The sequence below is a fragment of the Plecotus auritus genome (assembly GCF_963455305.1).
Source record: "Plecotus auritus genome assembly, chromosome: 10".
Taxonomy (NCBI): Eukaryota; Metazoa; Chordata; class Mammalia; order Chiroptera; family Vespertilionidae; genus Plecotus; species Plecotus auritus.
Genome location: NC_137785.1, coordinates 47,488,625 through 47,510,371, shown reverse-complemented (window position 1 = coordinate 47,510,371; position 21,747 = coordinate 47,488,625). Strand labels below are relative to the sequence as shown.

At 50.4% G+C, this 21,747-nt stretch overlaps 1 protein-coding gene across 5 annotated transcripts; it reads left to right on the top strand.

Annotated features, from left to right (window-relative positions):
* The first annotated feature begins 6,525 nt into the window (after positions 1-6,525).
* Positions 6,526-20,968, top strand: PLA2G15 (phospholipase A2 group XV). 5 transcript variants are annotated; one of them, XM_080645676.1, is made up of 6 exons: positions 6,526-6,726; positions 10,162-10,318; positions 15,647-15,765; positions 16,466-16,564; positions 17,033-17,132; positions 18,929-20,968. In XM_080645676.1, the coding sequence occupies exons 1-6, from the start codon at positions 6,612-6,614 to the stop codon at positions 18,954-18,956; spliced, it is 618 nt and encodes a 205-aa protein (XP_080501802.1). In that variant the 5' UTR covers positions 6,526-6,611; the 3' UTR covers positions 18,957-20,968. The 5 variants fall into 5 exon arrangements, with proteins under 5 accessions (XP_080501802.1, XP_080501799.1, XP_080501798.1 ...); XM_080645673.1 differs by having other exon boundaries at positions 6,542-6,726; positions 15,662-15,765; positions 16,908-17,132; positions 18,929-20,962; XM_080645672.1 differs by having other exon boundaries at positions 6,542-6,726; positions 16,908-17,132; positions 18,929-20,962.
* Positions 20,969-21,747: the final 779 nt, after the last annotated feature.

The following is a 21,747-nucleotide window of genomic DNA, read 5'->3' as shown; positions in this document are numbered from 1 at the left end:
AGTAGACAGTTGTTCTAGAGGCTTCCGGCGACCAGGGCTTCCCCTTGGGGTGTAGCCTGGTGTCCACGCGCCGCTGCCCTCTCTGGACCGCCCACCCTGGAAACGCTAAGCCAATCGGGCCCGGGGGAGGGGGAAACGTCGCTTTTCGGGCCTCGCCCCCCTCGAGATAAGTCTGGAATGTCAAATATTTGCTCGCGGGCCGGGCGCTGCAGCGAGGTCAGGCCCCTCCCCCCATGCACGCGCATGCGCTTCGCGGAGTCAGACCTTTCTTCCCCGAGCCAGGCCTTCCTCCCGGCTCCGCTTTCCCCGCAGCAGCACCTCGCAGCCCCGGGCTCTCCTAAAACTCCCCTGGCGCACATCGTTCCCTGTCGGCTCTTCTCCGGGCTGCTCCTACGGGACAGTGGCGCCCCCCGCGGGCCGTCCTGGCGCTGCTTGATCTCTCTCTCACCCATCCTAGCGCCCCCATGCGTCCAACCTCTAGTCCGCGTTTGGCTTTTCCCTATTCTGCTCGGCTCTCCACCCTGGCGCCTCCCTAAGCCTCCCTCTCTCGAGGTGACAGACCTTCCCAGTGTGGTATCTCTGGCCGCCCTGAGCGCATTCCCATGGAAGAGCCCTTCATGCGTGTCCAAGTCCCTACTGGATAGTGAACCTGAGCCAAGGGGCTAGCAGCGTGCGGAGGCTCCCGCAAACCCCCTTGCCTCCGTCCGACCTCCCCCAGCTGCAGGACAATTCCCGAGGCTTGGACTCTCCTTGAAAAACTAAATTAGTTAAAATACCCTTAAGGACCCTGCTTTATTGATCTGTCTTACTCATCTTAGGATGGGTCCTACCAAACCACCCCATTACTACTAAGCAACCCGCACTCCTGTCCTCTATTCGGCTCTCACATCTTATTTGCCCCAGCACTAAACCAACTTCTAACACAATAAGTCATTTATGCCCCAGCTGGTTTGGCTCAGTGGATAGAGCATCAGCCTGCGGACTAAAGGGTCTCGGGTTTGTCTCCAGTCAAGGGCACATGCCCAGGTTATGGGCTTAATCCCCAGTAGGGGGCGTGCAGGAGGCAGCCGATCATTGATTCTCATCATTGATGTTTCTCTCCCTCTCCCTCTCCCTTCCTCGCTAAAATCAATGAAAAAAATATGTTTAAAGATAAGTCACTTATTGTTTCCCTGCTCCAGCCCCCACCCATGAGAACACCAGATCCTTGAGGACAGGCTCATTCCCAGCGGCTCTCACTGAGCCTGGGACGTAGTACAGTTGGCCCTCCCAAATCAAGGTTCTGTATCCGTGGATGCAACCAACTGCGGATCAATATATATATTTTTAAATTCCAGAAAGTTGCTCCCTAAAAATACAGTATAAAATTATTTACATATCATTTACATTATACAAGTTGTCCCCAAAAATATACACACAATGCCTGTAGATTCCATTACATTTTTTAAAATATATTTTATTGATTTTTTACAGAGAGGAAGGGAGAGGGATAGAGAGTTAGAAACATCGATGAGAGAGAAACATCAATCAGCTGCCTCCTGCACACTCCCTACTGGGCATGTGCCCGCAACCCAGGCATGTGCCTTTGACCGGAATCGAACCTGGGACCCTTGAGTCCACAGGCCGACGCTCTATCCACTGAGCAAAACCGGTTAGGGCCCATTACATTTTGAAAATGAAACGTATTTTAGTAAACACTGCCTTTATAATTATTCAAAGTGTGTAGATATCGTTTTGGGATACCCTGTATTAGGTATAAGTAATCTAGAGGTGATTTAAAGCCTAGGTCAGTCGGATGGAAGCATCATCTCACAAACCAAAAGACTGAGGGTTCCATTCTGGGTCAGGGCACATAACCAGGTTTTGGGTTTGATCCCCAGTCAGGGGCGTGCAGGAGGCAACGGACTGGTGTTTGTGATACAGTGCAATGTTTGATGTTTCTCACATCGATGTTTCTCTCTCTGTCTCTCCTCCCTTCCACTCTCTCTAAAAGTCAATGGAAAAATATTCCAATAAATAAATACATACATACATACATACATCCTGGGTGGAGTGAGGATTTTAAAAAAAGTTTTGTGGTTGTTTTTTTTTTTTTTTAAGTGCAGGTCAGGACATGCTTAGGTTATAGGCAAATACTACACCAGTTCATTTTTTTTTTTTTTTTATGTTCTTATTGACTTTGGAGAGAGAAAAAGGGTTCTTTGGAGAGAGAGAAACATCGATGTGAGAGAGAAACATTGATCTGTTGCCTCCTATAGGTGCCCCGACCAGGGATTAAACCACAACCAAGGTATGTGCCCTGACTGGACGGAATCAGTGGTTTTTTAGTGCACAGGGTGATGCTTCACCAACTGAGCCACACTGGCCAGGGCTACTACACCATTTTATATATATCATTTATATATATGAGTATCCGGGTAATTTTGGTATGGGGGCATTAGGAGGAGTGGAGTCCTGGAACCAATCCCCCCAAGATACTTAGGGAGCATTATAGTTGCTGAAGACCTAATGAATGAATGGCCGGCTTGCCTAGTCGGCCTCCAGCGATAGTCATCTTCCCTGGGCCACAGAGCCTTTGCACTAGTAATCTCATCACTTCCCTAACAACTCGCCCTTGACCTGGTTAACAGTGCTCTTCCTCCAGATTTCCCCCTCAAGGCACCTCCCTCTGAAGCAGAGATCCCTACAGTAGTTTGAAATATCTGTATTTCACTGATAAGTCTCCCACTTCACTCCCACTAGGATTTACGAATTATGAATGAATGAATCGGAGATAAGGTATGCGAGAGGGGTGAGTGAGGCTCCAACGGTCCTGCCAGATGCCTTTTCCAAATCGTACTCCAGGTATTGGGAAAGAGGAACTTGGTCTCTCCAGCCTAGCCTCGCTCTAGGAATCCCTTCCTTGCTTCTTCCCCTCACTTCGTGGCAGGACCCGAAGGGCAAGTCCTGCCACGAAGGCAGCGAATGCAGTGGACGCTCCTGCCGCTGATATGGGCAGATACCAGGGTGAGGATCCTCGCCTGGGACAGGGAGTGTGGCGGGTCTCGTGGACCTCCAAGGAGTCTAGTAGGAGTGGTGTAAAAACCTCCTCCCTGGCCAGAAAATATCCTGCTGTGAGAGAGGATTCGACGCTGGGTGCCAGCCGGTGTCCCCCGCGGCGATCCACACTCGCTGTCCCAGGCCCATCCCCACCCTTAGCGGGCCCAGCAGCAACAGGCCACCCTTCCTTACCTCCCCGCCTCCAGAGCGGGGCTCCCCCGGAGTTCCCATCTCCGCCCCTTTGCCGAATCCCCGCTGAGTACCCACCAGAGGGCGCACTGACTCTGTCGCTTGATCCAGGTTCCTTGAAGAGGAGCCGCACTGGAAGGTTGTACTTGAGGTGAAAGGGGAAGGCCCTTGACACCCCGCCCCCTCGCACCCCAGGCCGCCACTCTCAGGCTGAGAATCTTCGCAGCTCCTGGCTCCCTGGACAAAGGCCACATTTTTTCTTTTCCTTTTTTTGTCTCTTCCCCTCTTCCCGCCCCCCCCCCCTCCAAGTTTTTAAGCTTGGTTTTCAGGGCTCTCAACCTCAGTTCCACTCTCACCCACCATGTGCTCCAGACACACTGCTGTGATTGTACTTCTCTGCTCCCTGCTGGAGCACTCTTTTTTCTTGACAAACTTTTACTGTTCGTTCTTCAAGATCCATCTCTAATTCTTGCTCCAGGCAGTCTTCCTTGATGCCTAGGCCAGTTCCCTCAGGGTTCTGTCGTGATCGGTCAGTGTTTGGCTTCTCTTGACTCCAGGGAGGCTCTGGCAGCAGAGGAATAGGAGCCTGCTGAGCCATGAGCTTTAGGAAAAGAAGTTGACCTCCAAATGGGCTCAGGTCTAGCTACCAAACCAGCTCAGAAGCCCTGGTCTTGATTGAGTTGCCCCTTTTCCAGGTCTGACAGGCACTAGGATACTACTATCCTGGAAGTGTTGTAGAGAAGGGGGTGGTCTCATTCATTCAACAAATGTTAAGCACCTGCTGTATGCCAGGGACTGTGCTGGTGGTAACTAGTAGTGCAGGGGGGGACAGTAATAGGACAGGTGAGGGCCCTACTCTTTCAGTGATTTTATATATACATACATATGTATTTATTACATATTATTATTTTTATCCTCACCCGAGGATATGTTTTTTTTTTCTCATTGAGTCTAAAGAGAGAGGATGGGAGAGGGAGAAAGAGAGAAACCTCGATATGAGAGAGAAACATCAATTAGTTATCTCCCATACATGCCCCGACCAGAGATTGAACCGGAAACCTGGGTATGTGCCCTGACCTGGAATTGAACCTGTGACCCTTCTGTGCATGGGACGACACTCTAACCACTGAACAACACTGGCCAGGGCCAGTGGTTATATCTTAATGGGAGCCAGGCAAGGGCTGCTTCAAAGTCAATGGTCATGTCTGGGCTGAGGCCTAAATGCAGAGCTCAACTGAGTCCTCGAAAGTGGAGGCTGCAGACTAGGCCCAGTGCAACAAGTGCAGAAGACCTGAGGGAGAATGAGGCTTTTCTGTTCTAAGCAGCAAGGAAGCCATTGAGGCTGGCGATGAGAGAGCTACCAGAGTGGAAATTGGGGGAGACAGCCAGGGTACACAGCAGGGTCCTCATTCACTCTGACTCATGCATGCAATGGGAGAGTCATGCATGGGATTAGGTGGGCATGATGGAGCCTGACAGTGTTTAATAATGTCAATCTGGCATGTGGAGAACAATGGGGATGAGGGTAGTTTGGCTTCGGGAGGATAGAGTTGGGGAGACTTGATGACCACTTGGTTGTGGGCCTGAGCATCAGGAAGGTATCTAGAGTCCAGGATGACTTCAAGTTTCTGCCCACTCTTCACACCATTCCTCCTGCAGATATCGTGTGGATGGTTGGGTCATGTGAAATGGGGGGACCCTCACCTTCTGACTCCTCTCCACTGTGCCAGCATGAGTCATTGCTGACCAAACCGTGGCACCCACTCCCCCAATGGCCATTGTTCCTATCACCTGCAGGGCCTGTGGGAGTGGGGCACCTTGGGAACCACTTCTGAGGACAGAGCCACCCTGTGAGGGACCCATGGTCGCCTGAGACTGTTGGGCTGACAAGACATTCAGACTGTGCCAGGGTTCAAAGTGGCCCAAACTGTCATGTTCCCTGTTCTCTCCCCACTTAACCCTTGATCTTTAATCTACTGCCTGTCCCAAGCCCTGGCAGAAGGATCTCTATGATTTCCCACACTGGGCCTGCCAGATCAGTCCTCAAGCACTCTTTTTTTTTTTTTTTTTTTTTTTTCCCCAGGGACTCTTCTACTGAGGTCTGGGATGGAGGTAAGAGAGGCAGGGTTTTTTTTTTATTATTATTATTATTGGGGACGGGGGGGAGGCCCCAGGCTAGGGCCTGAAGTGGGAGATAGTTGGACCTTACAATGTATTTCACTATAAGAAAATAGGAGACAGGGGAAGATGGTGTGTAGATTCATTCAGGGGCACAGGGAGAGAGTGGAAAGGGTTAGCTACAGACTAAGAGGAAGGAAGGAAGAAGGAGGGAGCGAGAGGAGGTATAAAGATTTTGAGATTGCTGATCAGGGTGTGACTGGCCCTTAGGAGAGAATGTGTGGAGCATCAAGACCTCCAATCTCCAAACACATGGTCCCTCTCTCCCAGAGAGATGCATGGTGCTGTATATTACCGCCTGTCCAGTCTTTGCCCGCTCTGTTCGCCCCCATTCCTCCTGCAGGGAGCCTGTGTCCTCTCTTGATCTCCAGGTTTGCTGTGCTGGGAGGTCCCAATACCCTTCCCGCTCTGCGAGGGAACTTGCGGATGAGCCATGGCGCAGGGTCAAGGCTCAAGCCCACTCTCAACCCTGCCCGTGAACTGCTCCGTTTGTTAGGGTGACTCCATACTCCGCGCCCCTAAAAAGGGAGGACATACATCTCACTCAGAAACGAAACATGCTGACTTGGCCTCTCCCCTTCCCATCCAATTCCCAGGGCAGACGGCAAAGTGTTGCCTGAACTACTCAGATATTCTCTGGGTATGAAGAACCGGAATGGGGGGGGGGGGTTTGCGCAAAGGTCCTGGTCAACTCTGACCCCCTAAGGCCGTCAAACTGTCTGGGGCTTACTTTTCTTCCCCTTGGCTGTGACCGGAGTCGCTCAGCGGCCGCGATCACTGGACCGTGAATCGCACTCAGCCAGGATCGTTCCAGATTCCAGGTCAGGCAGGCGCCAGGAATCGGGGGTGAGGGCTGCGCAGCATAAACTTGGAGTACGGGGGGCTGGGCTGGGTCCCCAGCAGTGGCGGGCTGGGTCTGGCGAGAGGGTGGAAGCCAGGCTGAGCCTGAACAGATCGATGCGCTCGGCTCGCAGCGCTGTCAAGGGAGCAAGTCCGCGACCAGCTAGAGCCCGGCGGCCAGCTCCGACTGGGCGGGACACACTGGAGGCGAGTTCCTATTGGCAGGCCGTTTGCTGGAGCTGGGCCCTGATTGGCCCGGCCGCCGGGGAGGCGGTCGGCGGCGGGGTTAAGCGCGTCGCCGCGCCCGGCCTAGGCGCAGGCCAGGAGCTCTGAACTCGCACCAGGAGCCTGGTCCGTCCCGCGCCATGGGTCCCCACCTCTGCCCCCACCGCGCAGCCCTGCTCCTGGGTGGCCTCCTGTTCCTCCTGATGCTCGCAGACCCGGCGCTTCCGACCGGACGTCCCCCTCCGGTGGTCCTGGGTGAGGCACGAATCTAGTAGTGGGTCTGTTCGCTCGTGCGTCGGGCAGGACCGGGTACCGGGGTGAGGGGGACTGTCTCCCCGGTTTGCATCTGCTCCAAGCACGAGGTAGGGGAACGTATGACTGTCTTGTCATTTGGGTCGGTCCGTCCACCTCCTGCCATACTGGTCGCGGGTGTGGTCAACCTCTCTGTCACCTTCTCCTGTAGAATATGGGGTAAGTAGTGTTATTTGCGGTAGTCCATCCGTCTGCCTGTCCGCGTCAGTCCCAAACCTTGTCTTGCCTTATCCCCATTTCCCACCCACCCCCCGTTTAGTCTTTTAGTTGCAGTTTTGAAGTGGTTGTGCGACTTATTCCCCCCCCTCCTCCTTTTTTTTAGCTGGAAAGACGGAGGCCTTTGGCCCCATTCCTGAGGGCCGGTTTGGGGGTAAGGTGGCCCCAGAGTTGGCCCCCAGGAGCCTTAGTGTTGACTTAGGCTTTACTAGTAGGCTGTCTCCCTTGACCTTTTCAGCCCCTTACATTTCAGAAGGCATTGCTGAAAGGAAGCTCGTTGGGGAAAGGATTACTGTCTTAACCTGCCACCAGGGCTCCCCCCAAACGTATCAAATGGGTAGTATTGGGCCTGAGGGAGGAGGCCCTAGGGAATCGGAGGCTGGCTAAAGGCAGAGGTAAGAGGTGGGAAAATGGCTATGAACAGATGCCAGGAGCCTGTACTCATCCTTTCAGACCTACTTGGACTAAACTATGTTGGGGCTAGGTGACCTCTCCTGCTTACTTACCCCCTTCTTGGTCCTGACCCCTGACAACTGTATGGGAGTCACAGCGTTTCCTTGTGGTAGGTGGTGGGCAGGGATGAGACTGCTATCTTGGGGGCCTTAGATGCCTCATGCAGACTGTCACATCTAGAGCTACTGTGTAGGACTCCAAAGGCAGAGGCTTGCTGAGGTATACGTTACACAGAGTTTGCATGATCCCCATGCCTTTTTGCTGGGAGTGTTCAAATGGGGATGATACAGATGACAGATGGGTAAGATTGGCAGGTAGTTTGGTCCTAAGGCGTCCCCCACCAGGAGCTCTGGGCCATGAAATGCTTCAGGGGATGCTGGGCCCAGGTTAATCATGGGAATTGGGCACCCTTGGTTCTGCCTTCCTTAAGCTTCCAGGATGGTCCCCAGAGATGAGGTCTGTGCTGGGCAAGCACAGAGAATCCACTGACCCAGTCAGGGCAGGCTTCCTGGAGTATGCAGCTGGAGCTGTGGCCAGGAAAGTTCCAGGCACGGGGAACTACATATCAGAGGGAAGGAGGTAGGGAGTCCAGGCTGTCTGGAATGGAGTGGTTTGGTGGGGGGTGGAGTGGGGAGGAGGGAGGGAGGAGGTAGAGGGGAGTGGATTGTTCAGGCTCGTGACTGGTTGGGTCATCTGAACTTTATCCTGGGGGCCCGCAGGGAGTCATGTGTGGGTCTAAGGAGTTCTGAGTAAAAGGGTGTGGCATTGGGAAGTGTGTGGTCCATGAAAGGATTGCAGCCTTTTCTCCTGGATTGGTGCTAACTTCTTTTTTTTTTTTTTTTTTTTTTAAATATATTTTATTGATTTTTTTTTACAGAGAGGAAGGAAGAGGGATAGAGAGTTAGAAACATCGATGAGAGAGAAACATCGATCAGCTGCCTCCTGCACACCTCCTACTGGGGATGTGCCCGCAACCAAGTTACGTGCCCTTGACCGGAATCAAACCCGGGACCCCTCGGTCCACAGGCTGACGCTCTATCCACTGAGCCAAACCGGTTTTGGCTGGTGCTAACTTCTTAAGTCATTCAGTTCTTAGTTATCCTAGGTTGGAGCAGAGGAGCCTCGGTCCCTACCCAGAGTCACAGAGCAATGGGAATGTTAACCTGCCCAGAGAGTGAGGCAGTTGGTATTAATCCTAGGAAACCCCATGGCTGGCAGTGGACAAGCTGTTCCTGGTCACAGATCAGTAATCCAGGGATGACCAGCCTCTATGGGTGGGACTCAAATGGATAGTAGAGGAAGCAGAGGTCAGAGAAGTGACACAGAAGACCCTGAGCAGGGGGAAGAGACTGTAGTAAGCCATTTCTACCTCTCCCAGACTCAGTCTCCTCATCTATAAAGTGGGCATAATAAGGATGTTCTCTCCCAGTGTTAATTGAGGTGAAAGGCATGTGGATGGCTTTCATCCTAGTTCTAGGCACAAGGTCTGAGGAAGTGACCACTGCTATTTTTAGAGGCCATACAGCCTGTCCAGTGTGAAAGGCATCCAGACAAAGCAGAACTAGTGGCTTCCTCTTTCAGCCATTTCCTTTGGTGGAGATAATGACCAAGGTCTCTGTATTCCCCTGCCCAGTCCACAGGCATGACAACCAGAGCCTGTCATGCTGGGGACTCCCCACTTCTGCACCCACATCATGAAAGGAGGTGAAGGCAGGTTCTAAACTGCCTCCCGTGGCTGCCCCCAGGACGTTGTGAGATGGTGCACAGGGAGGGCATGCCCTTTGCAGGGCTGGGTTCATAGTCCAAGCCCAGTGAATGCCAAGGAGAGCCAAGCGCTGGTTGTTCACTTAGTGATTATGGATCTTAAATAGGGATGAATATGGGAGGTGCTGAGAGCATGGCATGTGGGAGCAGGTGAGGCCTGAAAGGTCACTGGGAGTAAATAAACTCTAAAAGGCCTTGAATGCTACCTTGGTTGGGTGGCTTAGTTGGTTGGAGCGTCGTCCCATACACCAAAAGACTGCGGGTTCGATTCCTGGTCAGGAAACATACCTAGGTTGCAGGGTCAATGCCCAGTCAGCATGCACACAGGAGGCAACCAATCGCTGTTTCTCTCTCTCTCTCTCTCTCTCTCTCTCTCTCTCTCTCTCTCGTCAATAAACACATGAGGATTAAAAACATAAAAATAAAGGCCTTGAGCGTTGGGCAGTGAAGCAATGGGGATAGATTTGAGTGTCACAAGGCTCCCCAGGGCTCTTTGTAGATTCAATAGGCCAGTTCAGGTAGAGAGAAGTTATCCTTTAGGCCTAGTCTCTCCCATCCCACACCAGCTATGGCCAGAATGGTGTGTTGTTTCAGGGTAGCCATCTCCAGTGCTTGGTCCATGTGTACCCAGCTGCTAGGGCTCTGCAGATGGTCTTCCTTTGGAACCTTACTGGACTCTGGCCTTTAGCAAAGCCTGGGGACCTCAGTAGGTCAGCAGGTGCCAAAATGAGCTTCTTTCAATTGTGTTTCTGTTCATTGCCGTCCTCTACAAGCCTGTCTCTCTTTTGGCTGGTTCAGTGGCACAGTGCTCTGTCGTTTCCCAATCCAGTCAGAGTGGACAAAGCCCTCCCTGCCTAGGACAGTAGAAGGCCTTTGGATTCAAGCCTTGAGGGTCTCCAGTCTGTCAGGCCCAGGGCCTCATGCATGTTCTGTGCCCCACTATAGTGCCTGGTGATTTGGGCAACCAGCTGGAGGCAAAGCTGGACAAGCCGAAGGTCGTGCACTACCTCTGCTCCAAGAAAACGGACAGCTACTTCACACTCTGGCTGAACCTCGAACTGCTGCTGCCTGTCATCATTGACTGCTGGATCGACAATATCAGGTGGGAGCTGGGGTACAGGCCGGGTGCTGCTCGCCAACTCAACCTACAGAGGCCCCAGAGTCCATTTCCAGCTCATCCCCACCTAAGAGACCTAAGGTCATTCCCCTTTCTCACTTCCCATTTCCTTAATCTGCTTGGCACTGTCTTTGCGTCTCTCAGACAGAATTTCTTCCCTTTCCTGCTGCTCTTGTTCTTACTCTCTCCAAGCCACACCTTGTGCTTTGAGCCCTACTTGTGGTTTCTGTGCTCCAGCCCCTGTGCATAGCCGCAACAGGGCCCTCACCCCTTCCCTTGCCTCTGGGTTGGCCACACCTGCCCCTCCAGCTGCTTGTTCTCCCTGGTATGCCATGTCTCCATGCTTTTGCAGATGCTGTTCTTTCAGCCTGGAATTTACCTCTATACCCTTTGCCTGCTAAATTCCCTCCCATTCACCTTTTTTGTTGTTAATCCTCACCCAAGGATATTTTCCCCCCATTGATTTTGTTAATCCTCACCCGAGGATATTCTTTCATTGATTCTCAGGGAGAGTAGAAGAGAGAAGGAAAGACAGAAACATCTATGTGAGAGAAACACATCAATTGTCGCCTCCTGCAGGAGCCCTGACCAAGGCCCAGGCCCAGGCCCAGGAGGAGCCTGCAACCAAGGAGCCTGCCCTTGCCTAGACTTGAACCCCAGACCCTTTAGTCCAAAGGTGGACGCTCTATCTACTGAGCCAGACCAGCTAGGGCCTCTCCGTTGATTTTTAGAGAGAGTGGGAAGGAAGGAGGGAGGAGGGAAGTGAGAGAGAGAGAGGGAGAGAGAGAGGAATGCTGATGTGAGAGAGAAAAATTGATCAGTTGCCCCCCAAATGGGCCCTGACAGAATTGGGAATTGAACCTGCAACCCAGGTATGTGCCCTTGACTGGGAATCAAACCCATGACCATTCAGTGCATGAGCTGACACTCTAACCACTGAACAACATTGGCCAACCCCACCTTCTCCCCGCCCCATTCACCTTTTAAATCCCGAGCAGGTCCCTGCCACTCTCCAGAGCTGTTAATCTCTCCTACTCCCCATGCCACATGCCTGTTTTCTCTAACTCATCAAACTTTGTTTCCAAGGATGCTTCCCAATAATAAGAATTACTGCTTATTGAATACAGACACTGTACATTTTATATACTTTCTTTCATTTAGTCTTTTTTAAAAAAATAATATATATATATATTGATTAATTGATTGATTTCAGAGAGGAAGGGAGAGGAAAAACATCAATGATGACAGAAAATCATTAATTGGCTGCCTCCTGCATGCCCCCATTGGGGTTCAAGCATGCAACCTGGGCATGTGCCCTGACTTGGAATTGAACCGTGACCTCCTATTTCATAGGTCGATGCTCAACCACTGAGTCACGAGTCACACCAGCCAGGCTCATTTAGTCTCATAGCAACTCTATGAAAGAGGTGCTGTTTATAAACCAGTTTTATAGTATAGGACAGCTGGAATCTCAGATCAGTTACAAAATTGCCAAGGTCACTCAGCTAATAAGGGGCAAAACCAGGATTGAAACCCAGAATTGTATGACCCTGAGGCTAAGTTTCCCTCTCAGACTGAGCTCCCTGAGGTAGGGACTCTATCTCTTTTATCTTTATAGCGGTAGAACCTGGAATCCAGCTGGTGCTAAAAAAAAAACGTTCCAGCTGAATGGAATCTAACAAATTAAACTTTTTTTCTTGGAGATACACTAGCTGTCTCTGCAGGCACCCTGCCCTTTCCGTTAAGATGCCTGTTTTGTTGACTCTTTCCTCTTCTGTGTGTGTTTGTCATCAGAGCATTTCTGGGCTGTTGATCTGCATTTCTATTTTTGTACCAGAGACATGGTCTCAGTTACTGCCAATCGGAGGTGCTGGATAACACCAAGAGGGGCTTATCTACCTTCATTGCTCCTCTGACCTGTTTGACTTTCATCTGGCACAGAGCTACCTTGGCTTTCCAGAACAATTTTCTGCACTTTGCTGAGTGGCCAATGGGGTGATCTACAGATTGCCCTTGAGAGAGTAGGTCACCAGGACCTATTATTTGGGTTAATGTTGGGAATCCTGTCAGCTTTCTGTAGCTAATCTTTAAGATGGGGTGGGACTCAGGATCATCTGGGACTGCTTGTCTAGCTTGTGTTTTCTTGGGCACTTTTGCCTTCTTGTGATTGGGGAGGCCAGAGCAGGATTCCTGGTTTGGCATAAGGCCTTCCTCCTGTTGCCCACACCCTTTGCCCATCATTTCTCTAGGCTTGGTCTGTCTACCCCCACAGCAGCCACTGAGGTGGGGTGGGGGTGTCTCTCTGTCTGGTTCTGTTATGTGTTGCTCTCATCATCTCCTTTGCCCTGTGATGTATAGTGGTGGCTTGTAGGAGCTGGATCCATAGAGATGGAGCGATGGGAGCCTGTGAAGTTAGGTTGCCTTTTGGGGTCAAGTGTGATGTTCATGGCAGAGCCAGGCCTAGTGCTTCCCTCTTCCAAACGGAACTAAGACCTGCATTCTGGGGTGGGTGACATTGAGGAGAAGTGTCCTGGGTTCCTTTATAAAAATTTGATTTGAGAGAGAGGAAGAGAGAGAGAGAGATTGATTTGTTGTTCCACTTATTTACTCATTCATTGGTTGATTCTTTATGTGAACTGACTGGGGATTGAACCTGCAACTTTGACATATCAGGATGATGCTCTAACCCAGTGGTCGGCAAACTCATTAGTCAACAGAGCCAAATATCAACAGTACAATGATTGAAATTTCTTTTGAGAGCCAAATTTTTTAAACTTAAACTTCTTCTAATGCCACTTCTTCAAAATAGACTCGCCCAGGCCATGGTATTTTGTGGAAGAGCCACACTCAAGGGGACAAAGAGCCACATGTGGCTCATGAGCCGCAGTTTGCCGACCACGGCTCTAACCAAATGACCCAGCCAGGGTTTGCAGGGTCAGTCTTTATTTTTTTATTTTATTTTAATTAATTAATTAATTAACTTATTTTTAATCCTCACCTGAGGATATTTTTTTTTCATTGATTTTTTGGAGAAAGTGGAAGAGAGAAGGAAAGACAGAGAGAAATATTGATGTGAGAGAAACACATCGATTGGTGGCCTCCTGCATGAGCCCCGACCAGGGCTGGGGAGGAGCCTGCAATTAAGGTATGTGCCCTTGACCAAAATCGAACCTGGACCCTTCCGTCCTCAGGCTGACGCTCCATCCACTGAGCCAAACGGTCACGTCAGGGTCGGTCTTTAAAGTAGGTCTTGGAGAGGGTCCTCACTCTGATCTGTGCTTTATAAATTTGCTTTGTTATCTTGGGGAGCAACAAACTTTACTCTCAAGGTTCTTTTGGCTGGTCTAATCAAATAGAAAATAAGTGAATTTAATACATATGTATGTATGGGAACCCCACATACATGAGAGAGTCAGAGACAGAAAGAGAACATCGATCTATATAAAAGGCTAAAATGCTGAATGTATGACTGTGACCGTCCAGGTAATGACATCAAGTAGCAACACCTGGCTTCCTCTCCCTAGTGACCACTAGCCTCAGGTCTAAACACTTTACACTGTAACCAAATGTCTGTGAAGTGTTTTCCTGTGCCTCATCTCATTTGATTCTCACAGAAGTCCTGGAGTAGGTAGAAAGGAGACTCGGTGGAATCCTATTTTCTTTCCATTAGCTGGAAAATGGAGATTTAGAAACTTGACCCAACTGAAAAGAAGTAAGAAATGGTGGACCTTGAAAATGACTTCAGGCTTTCTCACTGCGCAGAATATAGTCAAACACTGCTGCATTTAAATATTTTACCCTTTGTTCTCCCTGTGTGATCTACAATAATAATCTGCTTCATGTTGATATTTACTGCTGACAATTACCTGAAAGAGAAGTTGGGGTGCTTCACTGGGCTGGAAAAAGTTTAGCTACATCAGAAAGCAGGTTTAATTAAGCAAGTTTGTTCTATATCTATAAAAGGCTAAGTTGACTCACACATGTGCGATACATATAAAGTTCTTGCTGGTGTCAATCGCACGCGTGTGTTTCGATCTGTCATTGTTGATCGTGAATTTGGTTGTTTTTGTTGACATTCTGAAGCTGAAAGAAAGCGACGGCATCTCACGGAAGTAACAATAGCAATTAAATACTATCGTAACAGTTATCTGGGTAGATATAATTATCCCCGTGTAACCGAAGTTGCTGTCATATTCAGAAATGAAGATGGAGGACCTCCTTTTGAAAGGGACTTGCTCATTCATTGTAAACCAGATTCCAATAATCCGAATGCCACTAAAATGAAACAAATCAGTATCCTTTTTCCTATATTAGATGCAATGGCGTATCCTATTCTTTTCCCACATGGTGAGAAAGGCTGGGGAACGGATATTACATTAAGTCTCAGAGACGGCAGTGTAATCGACAATAATACTAGATTCAACGGATGATGCTGAAAAGGAAAATTTTCCCATAGAATTTCTTAAAAGTATTACTCCTTCGGGAATGCTGTGTCATAAATTAGAATTGAAAGTAGGATCAATCATCATGCTACTGAGAAATCTTAATAGTAAATGGGGTCTTTGTAATGATACTAGATTTATTACCAAAAGATTGCAAACTAATATAATCGAAACTGAAGTATTAACAGGATCTGCAGAGGAGAGGTTGTTATGATTCTAAGAATTGATTTGTCCCCATCTAACACTGGCCTCAGTGTTAGAATAAGTTTAATCAATTTATCAGTCATTGTTTTTATCAATGTTGTTTTTATATGATGTCTTTGTTGTTATATCATGTTGTTATTTATTTATTAATCAATTTATATATTCATATACATTTCACTAATTTTCTTTCATCTCTGACACTTCTATTACAGAGAAAGAGTGAATAGCAATATTAAAATATTTCTTCTAATGAATTTTCTTTCATGTGCATACTTTTGTGCACTGGGCCTCCTGTGGGTATATAAGATAGAAGAGCTAGGGTTGAGGTAAGGTGCCCTGGGGGTTTTAATGGATCATTACAGAATGATAAGAACAAGTGTTTAGTAAATAGAAGTTTTCCCTACCATATAATTAATGATAATTATTATGGGCAAGGACCCTAATTCAAGTTAAAGGGAGGGGCAGCTAAAATTGTCCTTAGCTCAGAACAATCCACAGAAACAATCGTCAGTGACTAGCTCTGAACCCCCATTTAATTTTTGGTCTCCCTTGTACAAGTGACCAAACCTGAGGATGAGAAGGGAGTGTGGCTCAGGACACAGGGCAGTATTGGGACTCAAATTCAGTGCCAACACTGGGTCACCAGCTCAGTATTCCCTTCTGACAGGCTGGTCTACAACAGGACGTCCCGGGCCACCCAGTTTCCTGATGGTGTGGATGTGCATGTCCCTGGCTTTGGGCAGACCTTCTCACTGGAGTTCCTGGATCCCAGCAAAAGCAGTGTGGGTATGTAGCCCTTCTCATGCTCTCTGGGGAATGAGGCTGGAGGTTTTGCTGGACTCCTAGTGTGGGAGGAACCACTCAATTTGAAGGCAGAGCGGTTCTCTGATCAGTGTGTGCAGAGAGCACTCCTTCAGGGACCTCCCTGCAGTAATGTCACAGTGTCCTTGGCAGGCATGTTCTAGGTGGCTGGCTGGCACTGGCAGTACCCTCTGTAATCCTATGCATTTCTTTCTTTTTTTTTTTGTTTTGTTAACCCTCAGCAGAGGATATTTTTCCATTGATTTTTAGAGAGAGTGTAAGGGAGAGGGAGAGAGAAACATCGATGTGAGAGAGACATTGATTGGTTGCTTTCTGCACTTACCCTGACTAGGGCCGGGGAACCTGCAACTGAGGTACATGCCCTTGACCGGAATCAAACCTGGGACCTTTCAGTCCGTAGACTGACGCTTTATTTACTGAGCCAAACCGGCTAGGGCTCTTTTTTTTTTTCTTTTTTTTTTTTACTTTAGAGAGAAGAAGGAAGAGGGAGAAAGAGAAAAATATTGATTGGCTGCCTCCTGCACGCCCCCTTCTGGGGATGGAGCCTGCAACCCAGCTTGTGCCCTGACCATGAATCGAACTGGTGACCTCTTGGGACATGGGACAACGCTCAACCAACTGAACCACACCAGTCAGGACTAATCCTATACATTTCTGTGATTAGGTTCCTATTTCCACACCATGGTAGAGAGCCTTGTGAGCTGGGGCTACACAAGGGGTGAGGACGTCCGGGGGGCCCCTTATGACTGGCGCCGAGCTCCAAGTAAGTGATCACCCTGTTTTCCCCTGAGGTCATGGGAGGTGGAGACAAGGGGTCACAGTCACTATAGGCCCTGGGCTCTCCCCTACTCCTGGTCAATCTGTCCTGTCTTTCCCCATTTGTCACCCCAGGATTTCTGGGCCTCTGAGCCGTGGAGAGAGATAGTGAATCTGAAGAGGGGAGAAGGAGCCCCTTTGTTTCCTACCTTCATTGAACGGGAGGGGAAACCATATTACTCTTACTTGAATTTTAGCATCTTCTCCTAGTCCTGGGTCTGGCCTGAGAAAATCATAGTTCAGGCCCCAGGACCCTTCCCGCCTGACTCCCGCCTGGCTCTGGCCTGCAGATGAAAATGGGCCCTACTTCCTGGCCCTCCGGGAGATGATCGAGGAGATGCACCAGCTGTATGGGGGCCCCGTGGTGCTGGTTGCCCACAGCATGGGCAACATGTACACGCTCTACTTTCTGCAGCGACAGCCACAGGCCTGGAAGGACAAGTATATCCGTGCCTTCGTGGCACTGGGTGCGCCCTGGGGGGGCGTGGCCAAGACCTTTCGCGTCCTGGCCTCAGGTAAGAGACTGCCTGGTCCAGCATGGGGGGCTGGTGTTGGGGGTGGCACCCTCTCTTTCCCTCTACAATGTCCTCCTGGGGAACCCTTCTTTCTCCAGAATGGTATTCTTTTCCAAATAATGTCCCCTCTCTAGATGAGGACCTTTGTTATCTGCGTAACTTTCTTACAGCATGCACATGGACATAGCTCTTGGTCATGCAGGTGCTTGCTTGTGCACTTGTGTACACACACTGTGCTCAGGCCTGGCTGTCTAACTTGGTTTGACCCAGAGTTCTTTGGGGGAACCTTCTCCCTCTCCCCTATCCTCATACTCACTTTTTCATTTCCACCTTTGCCTCAGAAAAGGAAGGCTAGACTATAGCTTCCTGTTTATGAGTTGCACCTCCATGTGCAGCAGCTCAGAACCTCTGTTGGCAACACAAGGAGGAAGCAGGTGCAGATCTGTTTGGGCCTGCTGCTAGGCAGTTGGGAAAGTCACCTTTTTCCCCATTCCATTTCTCCCCAATTTACCTGAATTTTATTTTTTGTTTTAAATATTTTAATTGATTTTTTTTTTTAATGGGAGAAGAAGGAAGAGGGAGAGAGAGATAGAAAATCCATGTGAGAGTGAAACATGGATCAGCCACCTCCTGCATGCCCCCTACCGGGGATCGAGCCTACAACCCTTGGTTGGGTGCTGACTGGGAATTGAACTGACAACCTTTCAGTGCACAAGACAACACCCAACTAAGCCACACCAGCCAGGGCCACCTGCATTTTCATGACTGTCAGAATTTGCCAACTACAGTCGTAGGGCTTCCATCCCTCTGCCAGAACTGGTGTGAGCCCCATGGCCCCTCACTTTAGGAGCCATAAACCAGGATTGTGCCTCTGGGCTGACAACCTGCTGGTTCACCTTGGATAAGGTCAGTGCCCACAGGGCTGTGCCAACCATCTGGTGAGCTTTCTTCCTCAAGTCACCGGCACTGCCTGATCTGCTTGTTGGTCAACTGATTGTTGTGATCAGGTCACACCCAGTAGTGACCCTGGATTGGCTTTGCCTCAGAAACTGGGAGACTGTTCTTTCAGGCCCTGGCAATCTGGGAGCAGGACTGGGGTGGGAAGGGTGATAGTCATGGACCCCTAGGTGGGGGCTTCCCTTTCCTCAGGAGTCTTAGAGTCAGGCCTGCCAGGCAGAGCTGTGGTTCTGTGGTCAGTCTGAGAGGTAGAGTGATGGGTGGGCCATGGGTCCTGAACAGGGTCAAGAGGCTCCCATTCCCAAGTTCCAACTCACCCTCTGGAATTTTCACTGGCTACTGGGTGTGTTGGCATTCCTGTGTTTGAAGGACTCTTGCTCTAGTCTGCAGATCTGCCTGGGGGCCTGGCTGCCCAGGTCAGCGACAGGCAGGACTGGCTGGCTGCAGTTCTAAGCCTAGAAAAATAAAAATATTTGCATAGCTCATTGTAATAAAAAAAAAAGATTGTGCCTCTGGACTGACAACCTGCTGGTTCACCTTGGATAAGGTCAGTGCCCACAGGCCCAGTGATAATTCACCTTGTGGGTGTGTGTTGCCTAAATCCCTGGTGAAGAAATGCAGAAGGAAAGAAATAAGTCTTGGTTGGGTGCTTCCCAGATGTAGCAAAATTACAGGGAAACAATAAAAGGTAATGCAGGCATGGGAGTTATAATGATAACGAGAGACTGGTGTGCTGACTGGGCCACTGGTTGGGGTCCAGCAGGGGCCCTGGTGGTGAACATGGTGCCCAGCCAGCTTGCATTCCTGAGCACTGACTGACTGGAGCCCTCTCCCTGCAGGGGACAACAACCGGATCCCAGTCATTAGTCCCCTAAAGATCCGGGAGCAGCAGCGGACTGCTGTCTCTACCAGCTGGCTGCTGCCCTACAACTATACCTGGTCATCTGAGAAGGTCTTTGTACGCACATCCACGACCAATTACACATTGCGCGACTATCGCCAGTTCTTCCAGGACATTGGCTTCGAAGACGGCTGGCTCATGCGGCAGGACACGGAGGGGCTGGTTGAAGCCATGGTGCCACCTGGCGTGCCACTGCACTGCCTCTATGGCACTGGTGTCCCCACACCAGATTCCTTCTACTATGAGAGTTTCCCAGACCGTGACCCTAAAATCTACTTTGGTGATGGCGATGGCACTGTGAACTTGCAGAGTGCCCTGCAGTGCCAGACCTGGCGCAACCACCAGGAACACCAGGTCTCACTGCAAGAGCTGCCAGGCAGCGAGCACATTGAGATGCTGGCCAATGCCACTACCCTGGCCTACCTGAAATTCCTACTCCTTGGGCCCTGATTCTTGTGCCAGGCAGGGCAGTGGGATGGCTTGGCCATAGCTGCTTCTCTTGACCTCCCGGGCTGCCGTGGTCCATAAGTTTAGCAGTTTGTAACTGACCTTCCAAGGCCATACGTCTTGGGTTATGAAACATCTGCCATTGGGAAGGGCCGTTTCTTATCCTTTCTCTGGGAGTGAGGAAGGAAGAAATAGTCTGGACTCACTCAAGGGACTCTTAATGGAGAGAATGCTGCTGCTGATGGAATCGTTGTGACCTCAGGACTGGCAGCAGGTGGATTGGCTGCCCCTGGATCTAATACCCCAACTCAGGGTCCATGTGTTCCTTCTACTCCTGTGGCCAGTTCACATTGCCCACTAGGCCCTGGCCCCTCAGACTTCCTGTGAGGGATATCACTGAGCTGTGGTCCCTGCCCCCAAATTTCCCAGCGATGGGCTCCTTGTCCCTAGGGTGATCCTTCCCACAGGCTGGCCACAGGTACAGCTGCCACTGGTCACAGGTAGCTGGAGCTGCTGACTTCCCTGTGGCCTCGCTGCACAACAGCCTAATTGTGGCTTTCTGGGGGCAGCCCGTTTCCCCCTGCAGGCAGGGGTGGGTTGTGTTTTTTGTGGTTCCCAGGCTGTGGGGCATTCACTCCTACCTCCCTCACCTCCAAGAACAGTCTGAAGATTAGGCAACAGATGTCCCCCCCCCCCCCCCCGCCAGATCTGCAGGCTGTATCCCAGGAGCTCTGATCCCCTAGTTGGGCTATTGCCGGCCGACAGTATCGATGCTGGCTCTCTTCACCCTGGGACTGCTATTCAGGGATGAGAGCAGGACTCAGTGCCATGGCCTTTTAGATCCTAATGAAGAAAGAGAGCTCAAGAGCAGACCAAGGTGACTCAGAGCTTCCCTAACCTGACCTCTTACTAACCCCATCACCATATTGTCACCCTGCCATAGGGTTTCTCTAGGACCCAAGTGGGCCGGCACAGGGCTGAGAGGAGGTTGGGCTCCTGCCCACCCTGCCCAGCACCTACCTCCACCAGGCAGCACAGTGGTGTTCAGTCTTCAGGGACTAGTTCAGGAAGTTTGTGGGCCCCTGTGAGAGCCAGGTGCCTTGGAGCCCCCCGGTGGGGTTCCTGTCTGCCCCCAGATGCTGCATGGGTCAAGCATGACAAACTCAAAGGCTAACATGGGCCAAATAAACGAGGCATGTGGCCTGTGGGCTGCGAGTTTGACATGCTTGGCATGGGTCTTCCTATGATAGCAGGGCTGGAGTCTGTATCTGCCTTTCGGCAGTCATCTCTGAGTGGGCAACAGCTATAGGCCAAGACTTGGTTCTAGCCTCTGGGGTGAGGGCCCAAAACCACAATCAGGCTGGACTGGAGGCTGCCCTCCCACAGGTTTCTTTGGAGCCGGATTTTCTCTGTTGTGTACATACCCAGCATCGGTCTCTCCCTGTGTTCCTGAGTGGTGGGCCCCGTATCGGGCTCTGAGCAGGCTGTATCTTGATTATGGCAATAAAAGTATTCTGGATGCTGTAAAGTTGCCTGGCCTATGCTCTATTCAGAGTGTGAGAGGAGGGAGTAAGAGGGCTAGAGAGCAGGTAATCAGGGGCCAGGTCTTTCCTGCGGCCTCAGTGGGTTCTCTCAGCACCAAAGCGTGGCTCCTATGCACCGCTTTGGGCTTTATTCTCCTGCCCCTTCTCCTGGAATCTAGTTCCCCTCCTGGGACTAAGAACCAGGGCCTGAAACATTCCTTTAAAAAATATATATATATATTTTATTGATTTCAGAGAGGGAGGGAGAGAGAGAGAGAAACATCAATGATGAGAGAGAATCATTGATCGGCTGCCTCCTGCACACCCCCTACTGACTGAGCCCACAACTCGGGCATGTGCCCTTGACTGGAGTTGAACCTGGGACCCTTCAATCCGCAGGCCGATGCCTCTATCCACCGAGCCAAATCAGCTAGGGCTGAACCATTCCTTCTGGAATGCAGCTCCTGCTCCTGCCTGGTCAGCAGGCCTTATATGCCACCCCAGATCAGGGTACCAGAGACAATACCGCAGGTCACCCTGGCTGGACTCCCCTTCCCAGCTTTCTCTTCTCTCTCAGCTTATAGGTCTCAGCATCCTTTGAACCTAGAGTTCTTTTTAGGATGCCACCCCTTACTTTGTTTCAGCTCATCTGTCCTGCTAGGGGACAGAGTGAGACTGAGGGAGGCTGAGACTGGTATGGCCAAGATGGGCTGAGATGGACTGAGAGACTGGGGACCAAGTGGAAATGGATAAAGAGAGAGTCTGATACAGGAAAACATGCATAGGG